This window comes from Paracoccidioides lutzii (assembly GCF_000150705.2).
Source record: "Paracoccidioides lutzii Pb01 unplaced genomic scaffold supercont2.6, whole genome shotgun sequence".
NCBI lineage: Eukaryota > Fungi > Ascomycota > Eurotiomycetes > Onygenales > Ajellomycetaceae > Paracoccidioides > Paracoccidioides lutzii.
Genome location: NW_015440952.1, coordinates 233,493 through 248,020, shown reverse-complemented (window position 1 = coordinate 248,020; position 14,528 = coordinate 233,493). Strand labels below are relative to the sequence as shown.

The 14,528-nt window shown below is 45.6% G+C and overlaps 6 protein-coding genes across 6 annotated transcripts; 1 reads left to right on the top strand and 5 right to left on the bottom strand.

The window, feature by feature from the left end:
* Positions 1-480: 480 nt before the first annotated feature.
* Positions 481-1,472, top strand: PAAG_02663 (hypothetical protein; the record flags this gene model as incomplete). Its single annotated transcript, XM_015844709.1, has 4 exons — positions 481-600; positions 673-1,090; positions 1,189-1,250; positions 1,359-1,472. The coding sequence occupies 4 exons, from the start codon at positions 481-483 to the stop codon at positions 1,470-1,472; spliced, it is 714 nt and encodes a 237-aa protein (XP_015701787.1).
* A 744-nt stretch (positions 1,473-2,216) lies between these two features.
* Positions 2,217-2,730, bottom strand: PAAG_02662 (phosphonoacetate hydrolase; the record flags this gene model as incomplete). The annotated part of the gene is made up of 2 exons (XM_002795140.2): positions 2,217-2,431; positions 2,634-2,730. 2 exons carry the CDS (start codon positions 2,728-2,730, stop codon positions 2,217-2,219), a joined length of 312 nt encoding a protein of 103 aa, XP_002795186.2.
* Positions 2,731-5,320: 2,590 nt separating this feature from the next.
* On the bottom strand, positions 5,321-7,386 carry PAAG_02661 (hypothetical protein; the record flags this gene model as incomplete). Its single annotated transcript, XM_015844708.1, has 10 exons — positions 5,321-5,854; positions 5,917-5,953; positions 6,011-6,043; positions 6,099-6,313; positions 6,381-6,495; positions 6,581-6,644; positions 6,707-6,770; positions 6,826-6,915; positions 7,024-7,131; positions 7,189-7,386. 10 exons carry the CDS (start codon positions 7,384-7,386, stop codon positions 5,321-5,323), a joined length of 1,458 nt encoding a protein of 485 aa, XP_015701786.1.
* A 719-nt stretch (positions 7,387-8,105) lies between these two features.
* Positions 8,106-8,640, bottom strand: PAAG_02660 (hypothetical protein; the record flags this gene model as incomplete). The annotated part of the gene is made up of 2 exons (XM_015844707.1): positions 8,106-8,324; positions 8,359-8,640. The coding sequence occupies 2 exons, from the start codon at positions 8,638-8,640 to the stop codon at positions 8,106-8,108; spliced, it is 501 nt and encodes a 166-aa protein (XP_015701785.1).
* An 861-nt stretch (positions 8,641-9,501) lies between these two features.
* On the bottom strand, positions 9,502-12,150 carry PAAG_11529 (hypothetical protein; the record flags this gene model as incomplete). The annotated part of the gene is made up of 3 exons (XM_015847166.1): positions 9,502-10,420; positions 10,487-11,058; positions 11,122-12,150. The coding sequence occupies 3 exons, from the start codon at positions 12,148-12,150 to the stop codon at positions 9,502-9,504; spliced, it is 2,520 nt and encodes an 839-aa protein (XP_015703190.1).
* A 1,538-nt stretch (positions 12,151-13,688) lies between these two features.
* On the bottom strand, positions 13,689-14,421 carry PAAG_02659 (vacuolar protein-sorting-associated protein; the record flags this gene model as incomplete). The annotated part of the gene is made up of 2 exons (XM_002795137.2): positions 13,689-14,264; positions 14,356-14,421. The coding sequence occupies 2 exons, from the start codon at positions 14,419-14,421 to the stop codon at positions 13,689-13,691; spliced, it is 642 nt and encodes a 213-aa protein (XP_002795183.1).
* Positions 14,422-14,528: the final 107 nt, after the last annotated feature.

Genomic DNA, 14,528 nt, shown 5'->3' with positions numbered 1-14,528 from the left:
TTTCCCGTGCCTGTGGTAGGTCCGTATGGTAGGATCGGTTGGATACGTTTCTGCTCCCATATAGGCAATATTTCAGAGTATAAATATGAATGTATTTTGGGGGCAGAAGGAAAAGATGGTGATGATGATGCCGACTCCTTCCCTGATATGCGCTCGTGGCGGAAGGATTAGTAGTAATGCAGGATATTCGCTGATATTATATACATATTTGCAATCAATTTAATTGAATGTAACCATCCTTGAGAAAGGTTTATGGCGTTTCTGTACGTAGATACATGTGGATATATCTGACATCAAAGTACAGTAACTTCAATGTTTAGGGCTTGAAAGGGGTTGCCAAGAACCAGCCAGTCGTCTTATGTTCAAACCTGCAACCTTTGCCCGTCCAACCATTTCGTGAACCGATAAAAACCTTTGCTCCCTACACTCGGCCTACAAGATATTTTTAAGCCCGGTGGCATAACTCGTCGTAGTTTTGCCATGTCAATGGCAGGGACTTCGAGACTGGCTGTCCGAGCAGCGTCAAGCTTTGAGATAGCAATAGCCGCATGTCAGCGAAGTCTCAATACCAGAAGACCGATTGCCTTCAATAGCTCTATAGTATGTTTCTATTCTTTTTTCTGCTGGCCATGTTGCTATGTAAGGGCTTGAATTAACTCGTTTACCCCTCAGAGATGTTCCCCCTCAGCTTCATACCTATGCCGTTCATTTTCCACCCGAATACCGACCTCCGCTCGACCATCCCCCGTCCCACATCTGCTCAAATCCGCTGCCTCCCCCTCACCCTTCCAGTCCATACAGAAATGTGCATTTAACACCTCAATTTCAAATTTCTCCTCATCCTCATCCTCATCCTCCATCGAGTCTTCATCCTCCACAACAGGTGCCTCTACCCCAAGCAGTCAAAAGCCGGAAACCTTGTCCATATACCCATTTCGCGCAAAGCGGACATGGCCACCAGATATGTCAAAGTGGTCACCAAAACAGCAGTTTAGATTAGAGCGGAAGTATCGGCGGCGGGCCAAGCTAAAGTGGGCACGGCCAACATGGTCTAAATGGACGAAGATTGTACAATGGATGCTTATTGGTTGTATGTAAATCTCCTACGCTTTTTTATTATCCAAAATGATACATTTAGGGTATATGCTGACTTGTCCTTTTCTTTCCCCTCCCCCCTCCGGGCACTAGATGTTTTGATATATTGCGTAATGTATCTGGATTTGGAAGAGAAGGAAAATCCGTTTCTACCTGTAAGTGGGGTGTCTATCTGTTGTTTTATCTTTAGCAATTGGAATATTGTTCTCTCACAAATAGTGTTCACCGAAAACTGATAAAACTCTTTTGTAATCTTGCTACAGATACGAGATTATGTCCATAAGTCATTAAATGGTTTGTTATCAACTCCGTCCTCACCTTCATCTCAGGGGGAGCCAACCACGCCAATTTCATCCTCCGCCAAGAGCAATTCTTAAGGGTGCTGCTGGGTGGGTGTTTTGGGAGTTAATGTTGGAAGGTTCCTTTATGTATGTATTTATAAATACTGGAAAAATGATATATTTTCTGCAATGCGGATACAATCGTCCATTATATACGGATAAGCTTGGCTCACATCGGGCACCGTCATTTCCCCAAACCTTGGATTTTACCAGTTAAGCGTCAGATCAAAAATGTCATAGTTCTTCCACATTCTCATTGACGCAGCTCGGGAGTCTTCACGCCAACTGACATCAAAAGGGGTACGCCTGCTCACTAGGCCCTCCGTGAGACAGCAAACGATTATCTCCCAAATTTGATAGGTCATGCTCACTCCTCCGCTCCCCAATCACCGCATTCTTCGTTTAAATAACCACAATATGCCCCTCTCGATCCAGGGGAAGATCGAACATTTTCGCCGCCGCCTCCCCGCTCACTGCAAGCTCACCCTGGCTCGAACTGGAACGACACAACTCCAGCATGGCTGGTAATTGCCTCTCTGCAGAGCTTTCTACGTAAACGCTAACAAAAGAACCCAGTGCATCTTGATGCCGAATAAAGGGGTCAGTGATAGGATATTTAACTCTTGCACACCCCAGTCCAAACCTGGCCTTTAACTCGTCCTCCAGGAACAAAACATTTGTTCTCCGTCTTCTTCAGTGTTGCTCTTGCTTTTGTAACTCAACCCATGGTCACCGGTTACAACAACCAGAGCGCCTAGCTCAACCAACCTACCCAGTCGCTCACATAGCTGCCTCTTTTGTGCCCGGTGCGTGCTTGTCTTGGATATAGTCTGACAGAGTCAGATAGAAGAGACCCGCACGCTTCTGCAATAGCTTGGTGCCCGCGTCGAACACAAATAGGGAAAGTTCGGCAGAATATTGAGGCGGTGCGGAGCGCCCTATCCACGCCTCTACATCTGATATGCCGTTCTCATCCATGCTACAATTGCTCGCATCTTGCGCAGAAAAGCAAATTGCTTAATTCTTTACACCTTTGCTTTAGCTTTGACTTTGGTTACCCACAAGATCATGCACGAGGATCCTTCTCTCAGTTTATGCTTCGCAGTTACCGCTGCAACCCGCACACCCCGTTTAGCAATCTGCGCCAGAATCGTTGAGCCCCTGAGCAGGTTACTGTCTTCGATCATATTTCCTCACCCGTCTCGCGGCCGAGGAAGAGATTTCCTGCGACTTGGTGCACGGAGGGCGGGGCTCCGGTGATGATGGAGACGTTTGGGTTTGCGAAGAAAGGCATGGCGAATTTTGCGGGGGCGTGGAAGCCGCTTTCAATGAATGATTTTAGTGTTGGGAGTTGTGTTGGAGTTCACTCCGGTAGGTAGGATGGGTCCAAACCATCGACGCACACAATGACAGTGGGGTGCTGGGGGAGAACGTATTGTCTTGAGTGGAGAGTGAAGGTTGATCGTGAACTTGGATGAAGAAAGTGACTGAATTCCACTGTTCAATAAATTATATCTCACTGCAGATAAACAGGGGAAGCTGAATTCCTTTTCAACCTCCCGATAAGGTATTTGGTGGCTATGTCATCGTAATCCTGCAACGATGTTTTGTGTGCAGCTGCCAGGCTTTTTTTCCATTTCAACCCAGGTACGGATAGATAATTTTTGCTTCAGAAAATGGCCTTTAGCTTCCTCTGTTACTTCAGTTTCCTTATCGCCTTTGAAAATTTCATCCAATTTATATATGTTTTTTGGTATTGTATATCAAGCTTGAAAGGATTTACATATCCGGATGACAAAGTGCAAATCATTTCTCTGAACCCCAACTGATGCAGATACACTCTCTACCTAGTGCCGTATATCTTTCGTACTACTGTCATGAGAGAGTGGCACAAGATATCTTGAAATAAGATAGCTACGATGATTTCGTCACTGGCCCCTGACTTGCGGGCCAGGTAGGCTGTGCGCAGTCTAACCTCAAGCTGGGAAATTTCTTTGGTCTCACCGATGAGGTTAAATGTTGCAGCACCGTTTCACGGGTATGCTGAACTACTGATGGCAATAGTGCCATGCCTCTTTTTTTTTTTTTTTTTTTTTTTTTTTTTTTTCGCTTGTTCTGCCCCTATCTCTTATTTGCTGGAGATTAGGTGTTTTACTTGTTTAAGGGCAAATGATCTCTTATATGGAATTGTTTCCGGAGATTTTTACAAATGGGTGCTATGTTTGATTTTAGCCGTGGAAGGGCTAGTAACGAAGAAGAAAAAAGTAGTTTGGGGGTGAGAGAGATGGGACTGGTATTTTATACCCATGAATTCTCCTCCCCGAGGACACCATGCCCTGGAGATGAGTATATCTGACCTGGCTGTGTGCTCCTTATTGCGTATACAGCGACTCTCCGAAGCTGAATATGGATTCATATAACTTTTCTAGTGCGGAGTCGAGATCATCGTCGCGTGCACCCGTCCATGAAAGAAACCCTTACCAACATTTCAATACGAAGGCCAAACTCTTTTCTTTCTTCTTATGTTTTACTTTTATTTTTATTTATTATTTTTTTTTTAAAAAAAAAAATAAAAGAAAAGATGAGGAAGATCCCGGGATGGAAATTGGGAGGGTCGGAACCTATGATCTGGCATTTCCTCAATTGGATGTCGAGGAACCCCCACAACAGGATCTCTGAAATCAACTGGAGGAAACGGGTTGGAGTCGGGCATTACCAATGGCAAAGACAAAACAAAAAAAATTTATAAATATTCCACGTTAGTGGCTGGTTGTTTGAATGATCACCATCAGCATTTCTCCCTCCATCATGAGGTCCCAGTACTGGAAGCACAGAGGGAAGTATCTCACCTAGATCTTCTCAAGATTTCCCAGCTGTGTCCTCCAGCGATCTTCCAGCGATCTTCCAGCGATCGATATATGTCCAGATTAATCACTCTTGAGTTCCGAGGGTAAACGTACCACCAATCTCAATACTCATCACCACTGATCCTTTATCCACGCTATACTGGGGGAAATATGCAAGAGCCATTTATTCCAAAGTCACTGGTGTATTAGATGCTCGTTTCTTTGTATGGCCCTGCCTTGGCAGTATCTATAGGCATCCATAGATGGTTTCGAAACGACTTCACCAATGTGAGGTAGAAATCCTTCGTAAGATCGATATCTAGCCTCACTCCAATATTTCCGGCACCAGGACACGGCACGAATGAGGACTTGTTCTGAGTGGACAGGCCACATCACATCAAGCGCTCATGTCTCAGTGCAAAAGAAAGGGTGGAAATTCTGCTGTGTGGTATTCCCTGTGAAAAAGCATTCTTCTTATTGGTGGATATGATGGCACATCAATGTCTTTGATTTAAATTACAAGAAAGAACCAGGTTAAGAGCCCTGAGAATAGGTTCATCCAGGAAGTGTGGAATTTTTGGGTGGACCCGTTGGGCCCACTGCCAGCTAAGCTGGGCCTCGACGACAAACGGGATTTTTCATGCGGGGTTAAGGTTATTTGCCATGGGCTCCTGAGTTAGCGCTGTGGGAATTGCGAGAAAGTTTGACCACCCTAATTATTCTTGGTTCACAGTTGCAGGAACTAATCACAATGAGTAGTGGCTTTGGTCGCGGAAGGAATGCGCGTAGTAAACTAATATTGCGGGGCGAGGCATTGATAGGGAGGGGAGGTTGCAACTGATTGTCACTGGAAACAGTTGCTCGATAAAGGGGTCCGTGTGATATTGAGTGAGGAGCAAGAAACTCCAGTGAGCTGAAGAAACTGTAGTGTTTCTTATTAGATTTAACTAGCTACACTAAATGGTAATGCTTGACTATGTTGACTCCTTCATTAAGGAAATAACTGTCATTAGACATACCACATCATCCATCCTTTCCTTAAAGCGTATACTTAAACCCTGCAAGACCTTCGATCAGCTTCGTCGCCGTCCCTTCATCGACCTGCTTGTTTCTCCGCCAGAAGTGAACTGTTGTGCAAGTCACTAATCCCAGGATGAGGAATTGCAACCCAGTCGTAATCCACAAGCCAGGGACATACTTAGGGGCATCTACTTCGCGGAAAGTGGTCGACGCAAGAATGCCCCCGATGGCACCAAATCCAATCTGCAGTGCACTCCCTACGGATCTCTTAGATTGCATGCGGATGTTATTGGATTGGTAAGCTAGGATAGCTGGAATGTTCCCCTGGCACCCAGCAGTGCCGAGGAAGATGCCGACGTAGCGAGGACCGGGTTTTGGGTGGTATGCGGTGATCATGAGGCCGACGATGCCGATGACACATTGTGCGACGATGACGGGAACGCGGATGTGGTATTTGTCGCCTATTAAAGCGAAGGTGTACGCGGTAATCACCGCGAAGACGACTGGTGGTGCGGAGAGGAGGTTTGCAATGCCGCCACTATATCCCATACCCTGCAATATTTTAAAGTTAGTTTGACCTGCGATGAAGAGCTCGCTTTCACAATATGCCTTACCTGGATGATGGTCGGTGAGAAATAGGCAAAGGCGTATCTAGAATAACGGTGTTAGTATACCGGTCTGGTGTCCTCTTAAAAGTGGTAAACTTACGCAGGCATTGTACTTGACATGAACATAAGAGCACTGAATGCTGGTTAGAACGTATGAAACACACATAAAGCTCCGCTTGAACACCTACAAAGCCCACAGCTTCAGGTCCGCCAAATGCTTCCCAAGCTTTGCCCAAGTTAGGGGGTCAGGAACAGCATCAGCCCGATCATTTTCAATGCGTTGTTTGACAAACTCAGCCTCTTGTGCGGTCAGGAGGTTTTTCTCATGAGCTTTGTCTGGGAAATCGACGATTAGGAACCACGAAGCGATCCCTACTAATTGGGTGATAAGGCCCTCGATAATCTTGGATATTGTATCTCAAGTTAGTCAATATCACTTTAGTCCGGATTTCGCGATTTCTGAAACTCACAAAAATCCACCGCCAGCCTAGATATCCCCGCAATCCTTGCATCTGCATCAGGCCGAATGCGAGAATACTCGAGAAGCCTCCAACGAGAACAGAAAATAGGTAGAATTGAGCGAGGCTGGTGCAGTATAGAGTAAGAATTCACAATGTTCTTTTTCTTTTTTTCGTATTTCCTTCCTTTGAGATAGGTATTGGATACGTACCGTGTCTGCACCTCATACCTCACATACCAACAAGAAATTAAATACACACAACCTGGAAAGAACCCTATAGCATTCGTTATTAACCAATCGCTCCGTTGAAATCGTGGTTGAGATCATTAGGCGCACCAGATTCGAAGAACCCCAAGATGAAACGCAGTGCTGTAAGAGCTTGCCAGCTGTGCACGAATCCCTGGAAGAGAGGTTTAACAAAAGTTACGAAAGAAACATCAAAAGTATCCACATACCTGTCCCAGCATAATTGTTCCCCACGCAAAGGCAATAAAGGAAAGCCAATTGGCGCTTCCAACCTTTCGAAGGACGATATTTGAAGGAAGCTGGTGATCAAAAACAAAAATGTATTAGCAGAAGCAGTGTATTAGGTGTTTGCATTTGCGTGACATCATCCACATTCGACAGCATTAGCTGTGTTTGGCATGGTCTACCTCGAAAATAAAGTAAGGGATGAAAAAAACAAGTAGAGCAATGTTATAACGTGAGCCTATATGGAGTTTCAGCTCCGCATTCATCCCTGCCACGCGGGCATTGGATATCTGGCATATATGTTAACATGAACTTATAAAAGGCAACACGGTAATATGATTGCTTACATTGACACGATCAATCAGTGCAATTGCATACAAGGCCCCTAGAATGGGGAGTAGACGCCAGTCGATTTTGCGAATCAAGGCCCTCTCATTCACGCTGAGGCCCTCGCCATCATCCAGACCGCCATGTTCGATATGGGCCTCTTGTGAGGTATTATCTTCACCACCCTTCTCGAAGTCCGGACCGGAAGATGGACTCATGTCTTATTAACAATTGGCCTGTTGTTTTTTGTCGAAATAGGAGATAAGTCTTCAAGAAATAGTACAGGGGGAGGAGGGAGCCGAAAGAAACTGGGATCAAGTTTGGAATGCGATTCTGTGGAGGTCTGTTACTTCCTGGTATCCATTTCTTGTCAACAACATCGACATTTTCCCGAACGTGCAATAGTGGTCCTTTTAAAGTATTGCCGAGCTGGGCTTCCCCAAACTTCAGCGCCATCATCCTGTCATGCGAAAAGTAGAAGGAATTGAAGGCAGGTAATTCTTTCGGTTAGCCAAACCAAGGATGGATGATGATCCCCGCTTTTGCAGACGCACATTCATTCACTGCTCAACATACGGGGTCAGTGGCGATGTAGGGACACCGAGGGGCAAGTTAAGATAGTAGGCTCTATAGCTCAAGGACTCAAAATCTTTTTGCTCGGGAAGAATCCAATGGCAAAGCTGTAGAATCGCAATGGCGTTCTCCTCCTGACTTGATAGGATAGAATACAAAATGATTTACAGAACAAGGAGTGCTCATACACCAACGGGGAGATAAGTTGACAGGACGTCCCAAGGTGAAAATCCACAAAGTTCGAGATCGAATTCGAACTCGAGTAAAATGCGGGGGGATAAGTTTGAAAGGAGCTCCCATCTCCGAGCAACTGGTCTTAGCCTGAAATATGGGCCGGAGCTATGGCTGATTTAATCCTGTTAACTTAGCCACAACCTCTTGTGCCTTGGAGGACCTCGAGAGCGAGGGCGGATTCAAACACCACAGAGCCAATAAGCCCACCCAAGTATCCAGTCAGGTGGTTTTTGCTGCCATTTACCGTCAACGATTCCCGGACAGAAAGGCGCATAGACATTTCTCCACCATAGAAACATGCGCGGGCTCTGATAGCTGTCCAGAGACTTGGGATGTTGCACGCTTGCTTCTGTATCAAACGACAGGACAAAGAATTCAATAACCTTGGAAGAGCACATGAGAAGAACTAGGTCTTCTTCAAGGCAGTCTGAATCCAATCCTAAGCTTGGGAGCCCGTTTGGGATCTCGTGAGGGGGAGAACGCTGCGTCAGTACATTTTCGATTAGAATCGCCAACAATAGAGCATTTTTTGGCATTGGGGTTCGCAGAAGGTCAACCAAGCAGTGGCGTCTCGTTTGAAGAAGATGATAAACAAGTTTCTCCCCGGAGTCTTGGCAATGCGGATCTCCCAACGTCTCATATCCTTCAAGTTGGGGGCCCCACATACTCCGTACAGCCTTTAGGATTGATTCCTCCTAACCCAATAAGTTCCAGAGAGTGGCGCTGCCAGTCTATGCCAATCCCAACGCCAAGCGGAGGTCCAAATTAGCTTGAAATCCCCAACTTACCCCGTTGTCTATCGGCAGTTCTGTAGCATCGTATCCGCTAGATACCATGAGCTAACATATCCAGTCTTTATGTGCTGTTGTTGACCATATGCGTTCATGTATGGTGTTATGTATGCATATTTTGTAGTACATACCGACACCCAGGGCCAAAGTCAAAGATTCCGTGGCATAATAGCTATTGGGATTATGGAGTTTTGTGTGTATTTAATCTGGATTTCCCATGAGGCGTTGTATGACGGCTCCATTCTGAAGATAATGTTATTTGCAGCCGTGAGAACGCGAGGATAAGTAAGTAATGTATAAGGATTGTGTGACCGCGCCTCATGGCCTGCTTGGTCGAATATGATTAAAGGATTGGCACAAGAAAAATTCCCAGGGTAGCTGCCTGACGCGTGACCAAGCCCGAAAGACAAGACAGTAGGTTAAAAGAAGAATTTCCATTCAGTCATTATTTCGAAGCCATTCATTATGCGTTGCAACCTTTGATATTAGGTAGCATGAATATGTAGGTTATGCGGTCTGTTCATTCATTAAACATGTCCACATGCAAAAAAGAAATAAACAGGTTCAACCAGCAATCAAGAAGAGTTAGCAAAAAAAAAAAAAGGAAAAAGGAAACAAAGTTTACCTTGCACCCCAAAACAAACACCATATAACAATGGGAAAACGAAAGTAAAGGAGAGGAAAAACAAACGTGTCAACACCACGAACGAACGATGGGTTTGTTTGTATTAAAGGTCATAGCCAACCCGCATTGTTTTCGCTTATTTCAGATACAATCCCCCCATCCAGATCTAAACGAGGCGGCTCGTCGCTCACCAAGCCTGCGCGCTTCTTCGGACTCCCAGGTGCAGCTTTCATTGGACTTCTTGATCTAGAATCCGTTCCCCGTGGCGGGCCCTCGCGAACATACTTACAATCCCATCCATCTTCAGCTGCTGCTGCAACCCAAAGGCGTAGCGCATCGTGAACGGAGGAGTAAAATTTCTCCTTGCACGTACGCAGACTGCCACCCATCACTTTCTCAAAACCTGAGGCTCGGAGTTCAGCTCGTATTGTATTGCGCTCGTTGGCAGTAGGCATGGCCGCAAGCAAACCATTTATAAGGTCAAGATGGCTTGCGATGTAGTTGGTGGCATCCCATTCAACGCCACCAACATAAGGCGCAGCGGGGACAGGGGGCCGAGGAGGAGGAAAGTAGCGTTTACAATATGGTTCCGAATTTTTCTCGCTGGACTCTGCGACGGGCACAACGTTGAGGTGATGGAGGAATATCCAAAATACCTCCTTAGTCACGTTGCTTACTTCCTTGCACCACACTCGATATGGCCGAGGTTGATAAATATTAGCAATAAAGTTCAACGGCTGGGATTCTTCTGGTAGCGTTGGATCACGCATATACGACAGGATAGTCTTGGCTCGGGGCACCAAATTGCCTGGGGATGCCGAGGAAAGGTGAGTAAAAAGGAGACTAAGGACGATGCCCCGAGTTGTGAATTCGCTCGGCCCTTTCTTCTCTTCATCGAAGAGCATGTGCAAAAGGGTTGGAAATAACACCGCCTCAACGGAAGAAAGATGGCGGAGAGCGAGGGAGGTGGTGCAAAGTGCTTTAAGGCAAAGCAATGTTTCGTGGAGCAGTGCATCTTCGTGCTCCTCCCTATAAGATTGCTAAGTAAGCATTTTGTTTATTTGAGTAGTAGTTTAGGGAGCAGTCAATACGCACCGCCACTCCACCTTGAGTATACGGTACAAAAGCTCGATCATTTCGTCCATTCCCCCGTGGGAAATAAAGGCATCAACCCACGTCACAGTCTCGTTTCTCAAGAGTATTCGAAGTTTGTGGAGTTTACCAACTTCTACTATTTCTGGCTTCTGTACTTCATGTAGGTAATGAACAAAGTCTGTGGGGTCAGCTGTATAATCCAGTTGAGCCTGAGGGGCCATTCCAGTCATTGAGCTGGAGCCAGTAAGTCCCTTGGACGATCCGGCCCAAGATAAATCGACAGATTTTGGACGCTTGTGAGAAGCCGCACTGTCAATGGCATTCTTTCTGGGGGATGACGGCTCCCCTTTTGATACGGAGAAAGGACGGGTCCGAGGTTGCGATCTAGATCCCTTTCCATTCGAGCCCTTTCCGCCATCGTCAGGAGCATTTAAACTATTTTTGTCCTTGCTGGGGGATGATAAAGTGGACGAGCATATATCAAGATGGTGTTTCCGTATGAAATCAGCTTTGATATTCGTGTCCATGGAGCGCATCTTATCGCGCATATTATGGGGAATGTTACGGGAATCCTGCGCATGCACAAATTTAGGTTAACTGTATCCCAAAGACATATGATGGACGGGGTATTTTACCAAAAGTTTTTCAAATGCTCTTTCGATCTCCTGCTGATCTGAGGGGTTCTGTGGTTCGCTCGACTTTCCCTTCGCGTTGAAAGCTGTAATGGCAGCCATTACCCGGGATCCACTCTTTCCACTTGATTCGCGTTGTTTCTCCAGCTCGTATTCCGTTGGGGATCCACAGCGGACCTGGTTCCCCATGCAATCATTTCCACCTTTTGGCCGTTGCTGGTCTTTGGAGGACCTTGAACGATGTACAGCGACAATCATCTCCTTAATGGAGGAAGAGCTAGACGTAAAATACTCTGTCTTGGGCCTCGGTTTTGCATCTGGTCGTTGTATTAGAGCCGGTAGCTGATATCCATGAAAGTTCCTCTGGCTGGAAGGTGAGTAGTCTCGAGGGGTATACAGTGTCATTTCTTCGTCTAACGTTCGTCCTCTTTGAAGGATGTAACGACTGCTTCCTTGATCTTGCAGTGGCCGGCTAGCGAATTGAGTCCAGATTGGCGAAACCTCCCTCCTAGGTGATTGTGGAGAGATGATATTCTCCTTATCTTTCTGCTTGTTGTCGGAATCATCATTCTTTAGTCCACGCTGGGACCTTTTGAAAATTGCTGATAAACTGGTTGACGATTTTGTTTTCTTTAGTTTCTTTTCCCGCGTTCCATTTTCTATTGAAAAGGCCTTGCTAGGCGTTGTAATATCCTTCACCAATGACCGTAATGACACGGAGCTCTTGGTCTTCTTATGCAAGCCAGTCTCCGTGGGTAGGTTCGGAATCATGTCGCTGGGACAGGGGCTGTTTGGCGCATCGCGGTTGTGGGATATTTCAGATAAAGGTCGCTGTGTATTTAAGGAATGAATGTGGTCGGGAGGCAACATGGGTGGAGGCATGGACATATGTTTGCTGTTTACAGGATTGCCGATCAGGGCACCACCAGCTGAGCGGGTTCTTTCGTGCGGCTTCGAGGGGAAAATCGACCTAAATCCAGAGGCTTTTGATAGGTACGAGTTCTCGTCGACAAATATTCCAGAGTTTTGCATAATAGATGCCCTGTGCCTTTTCTGGATAAGGGCCAGAGAAGTATTAGCATCACGAGGAAATAATAAACAACAACGCGTCAGAATGTGGTTCTACTCACTACGATCCATGCAAAATCTGTTATATACCAATCAATGAGGAAATGATCTAGCAGAAATATATTAATATTTGACCCAGAGAAAACCGCCCCAGATACGAAACGGTAATGGCGGGCAGTAAGCAAAATGATCAAGTAAATAATCCAGCAATGTCGTCTGATTGTGAGATCGCAAGGAAATAACTCCACTTTCAGTCTTTATCTGCTCGTGGATATCAGCAAAGAAGATGAAGCAAGAAAGAGGATATGCAACAGAATTGGAAGTCAAGTATGAAGCCCACAGACAATAATAAAGGAATTGGCGAGCGTCGTCGTCGAGGTAGCAGATGAGCGAATGACGGAAGAAACAGCAGTGTCTGTTGCTGCAGCAACGACGATAAGTAGTCCGATAACAAACAGCTTAAGTAAGCACTTTCACAATCACAGCCGGATGGTTGGGGATCAAATTCCCGATTTGCAAATACATGTCACAGGGATATCCAGATCTGATAACATAATAATAAAATAACAAAACTGTGAGTAAAAGCAATTTTAGTTTTAACACCTTACATATATTTGGATATGTTCCTTTGCGGAGTGAAGCGTGTATCCGTTGATGGATCTAATCAGCTCGTGCCAGCACGGTCTGCGGCTAATTTTAAAGCTGTTTGTTGGATTAGACGCGCTTCTACTGATCATTCTTCACGACATATAGCCAATAGAACCTGCGAAGTGGGGTCAGGGGTTCTGATACATCATCCGGACGACAAAATTTGAAACCTGTAATTTAATGCCCTTTTTGGTAGATCATGTAGTATGGTTTTTAATTCCACATCCATTTCTATTTCTTTTCATCTCATGTTCATTTTATCTGGCATTTTACTTCTATATATTCGCCCCAGCTGGCCATTACTGATGTTGCAGTGCTGACCTTGCTGATATTCAAGCAAGGTCTTCCACGGAGATCGCTATTCAGCCTTCATATTTCAATACGTATGATATTTTCCAGGTATCGAAAACCTGTTCTCTTCGTCAAGACTGGAGCTAGACCGTTATTAGGGGTTGGGTGATTATTTTGATTAGATGAACATTGATCAACTTCGCATATCATAGCGGGACCAGTTTGCAGATAACTAGACATGCGGATTTTATATACAGCTGCAAGGTAGAGTCAAAATATCAAGGGTATCCTCTCGATTTTACTTTTACTGTTCAATAGAATGTGTAGAAAGTCCTGATATAAAATCAAATTTCCACATTAAAACATAGAACGTATTCTGTATGATTTTGAACCACGTGAAACAGAGAAAATCGGAACGCCACAATAACGAATGAAGCCAATATTAAATAAAGGCAGCTTGACATGCTCGGAATGACAATAGAAGCAGTGCAGAGGACCACAATGTGTTAGCATGGATATATGTAGTTTTACTGTGAAAAGAAAAACAACACACTTAAATCATCTTACCCAGCGGCCTCCTTGACCTTCCCCTGCTCAGGAGGCTCATCTACAAACTGTGGTGGCCCAACCTCGTCCTGAAGAAATGCAGGCACGACATCCTCACCCATCGCACTCTCAAATATCGACTCCTCCCCAAGCGCTTCCAATTCCGCATCAAGTTCCGCCTCATCAACATCTTCCGGCACATCATACGCGCGGCTAATGCTCTCCTGAATTTCATTTCCAATATCCATCAAATCCTGCATCTCATCCTGCATACGCTCGATTTGGTCGATGTCAACCTTGCCATATTGCTGTTTCAGCGTCTTTGTCGTGGTCTTCATGGCATCCACGGTTGCCATGACGTTTTTCAGATTATCTTGCATCATGCCGGCCTGTTCCATGTTCCACGACTGCTGTGAGAGTTGGTCGCGCTGGGCTTCGTATTGTTTGCGGCGTTGAAGGACTTTAAGGGCCTTCTGGCGTATGGCGTTCTTCCCGGGCCCATCGCGCATTTTGGCCATTCGCGATTGGTAGGAGGATAGTTCAGCATTCAGGGCAGCAAGTTTTACGTCTATGCTTGCGACGCGGTTGTCGACCTATCAGTTGATTTTAATGGCTGTTGCGATATCAATGTTTGGGGGGACTTCGGCATGATCCGTAGGAGCGGGTAAGGGAATAGAAGCATACATTTGAGATGGCACTATTGAGCGTGGGCTTTGGAGCAGAGCTCTTGGTGCCGAATAACCGGTTCATGGCGGCTTTGAGCTTGTGTAGCCGATGTTATTATAGTCACAAACCTTCCAAATGTTGGTGGGGAACTGGATATGAAATTGGCGAAGGGAGCAAGAATGGTTTGTCGG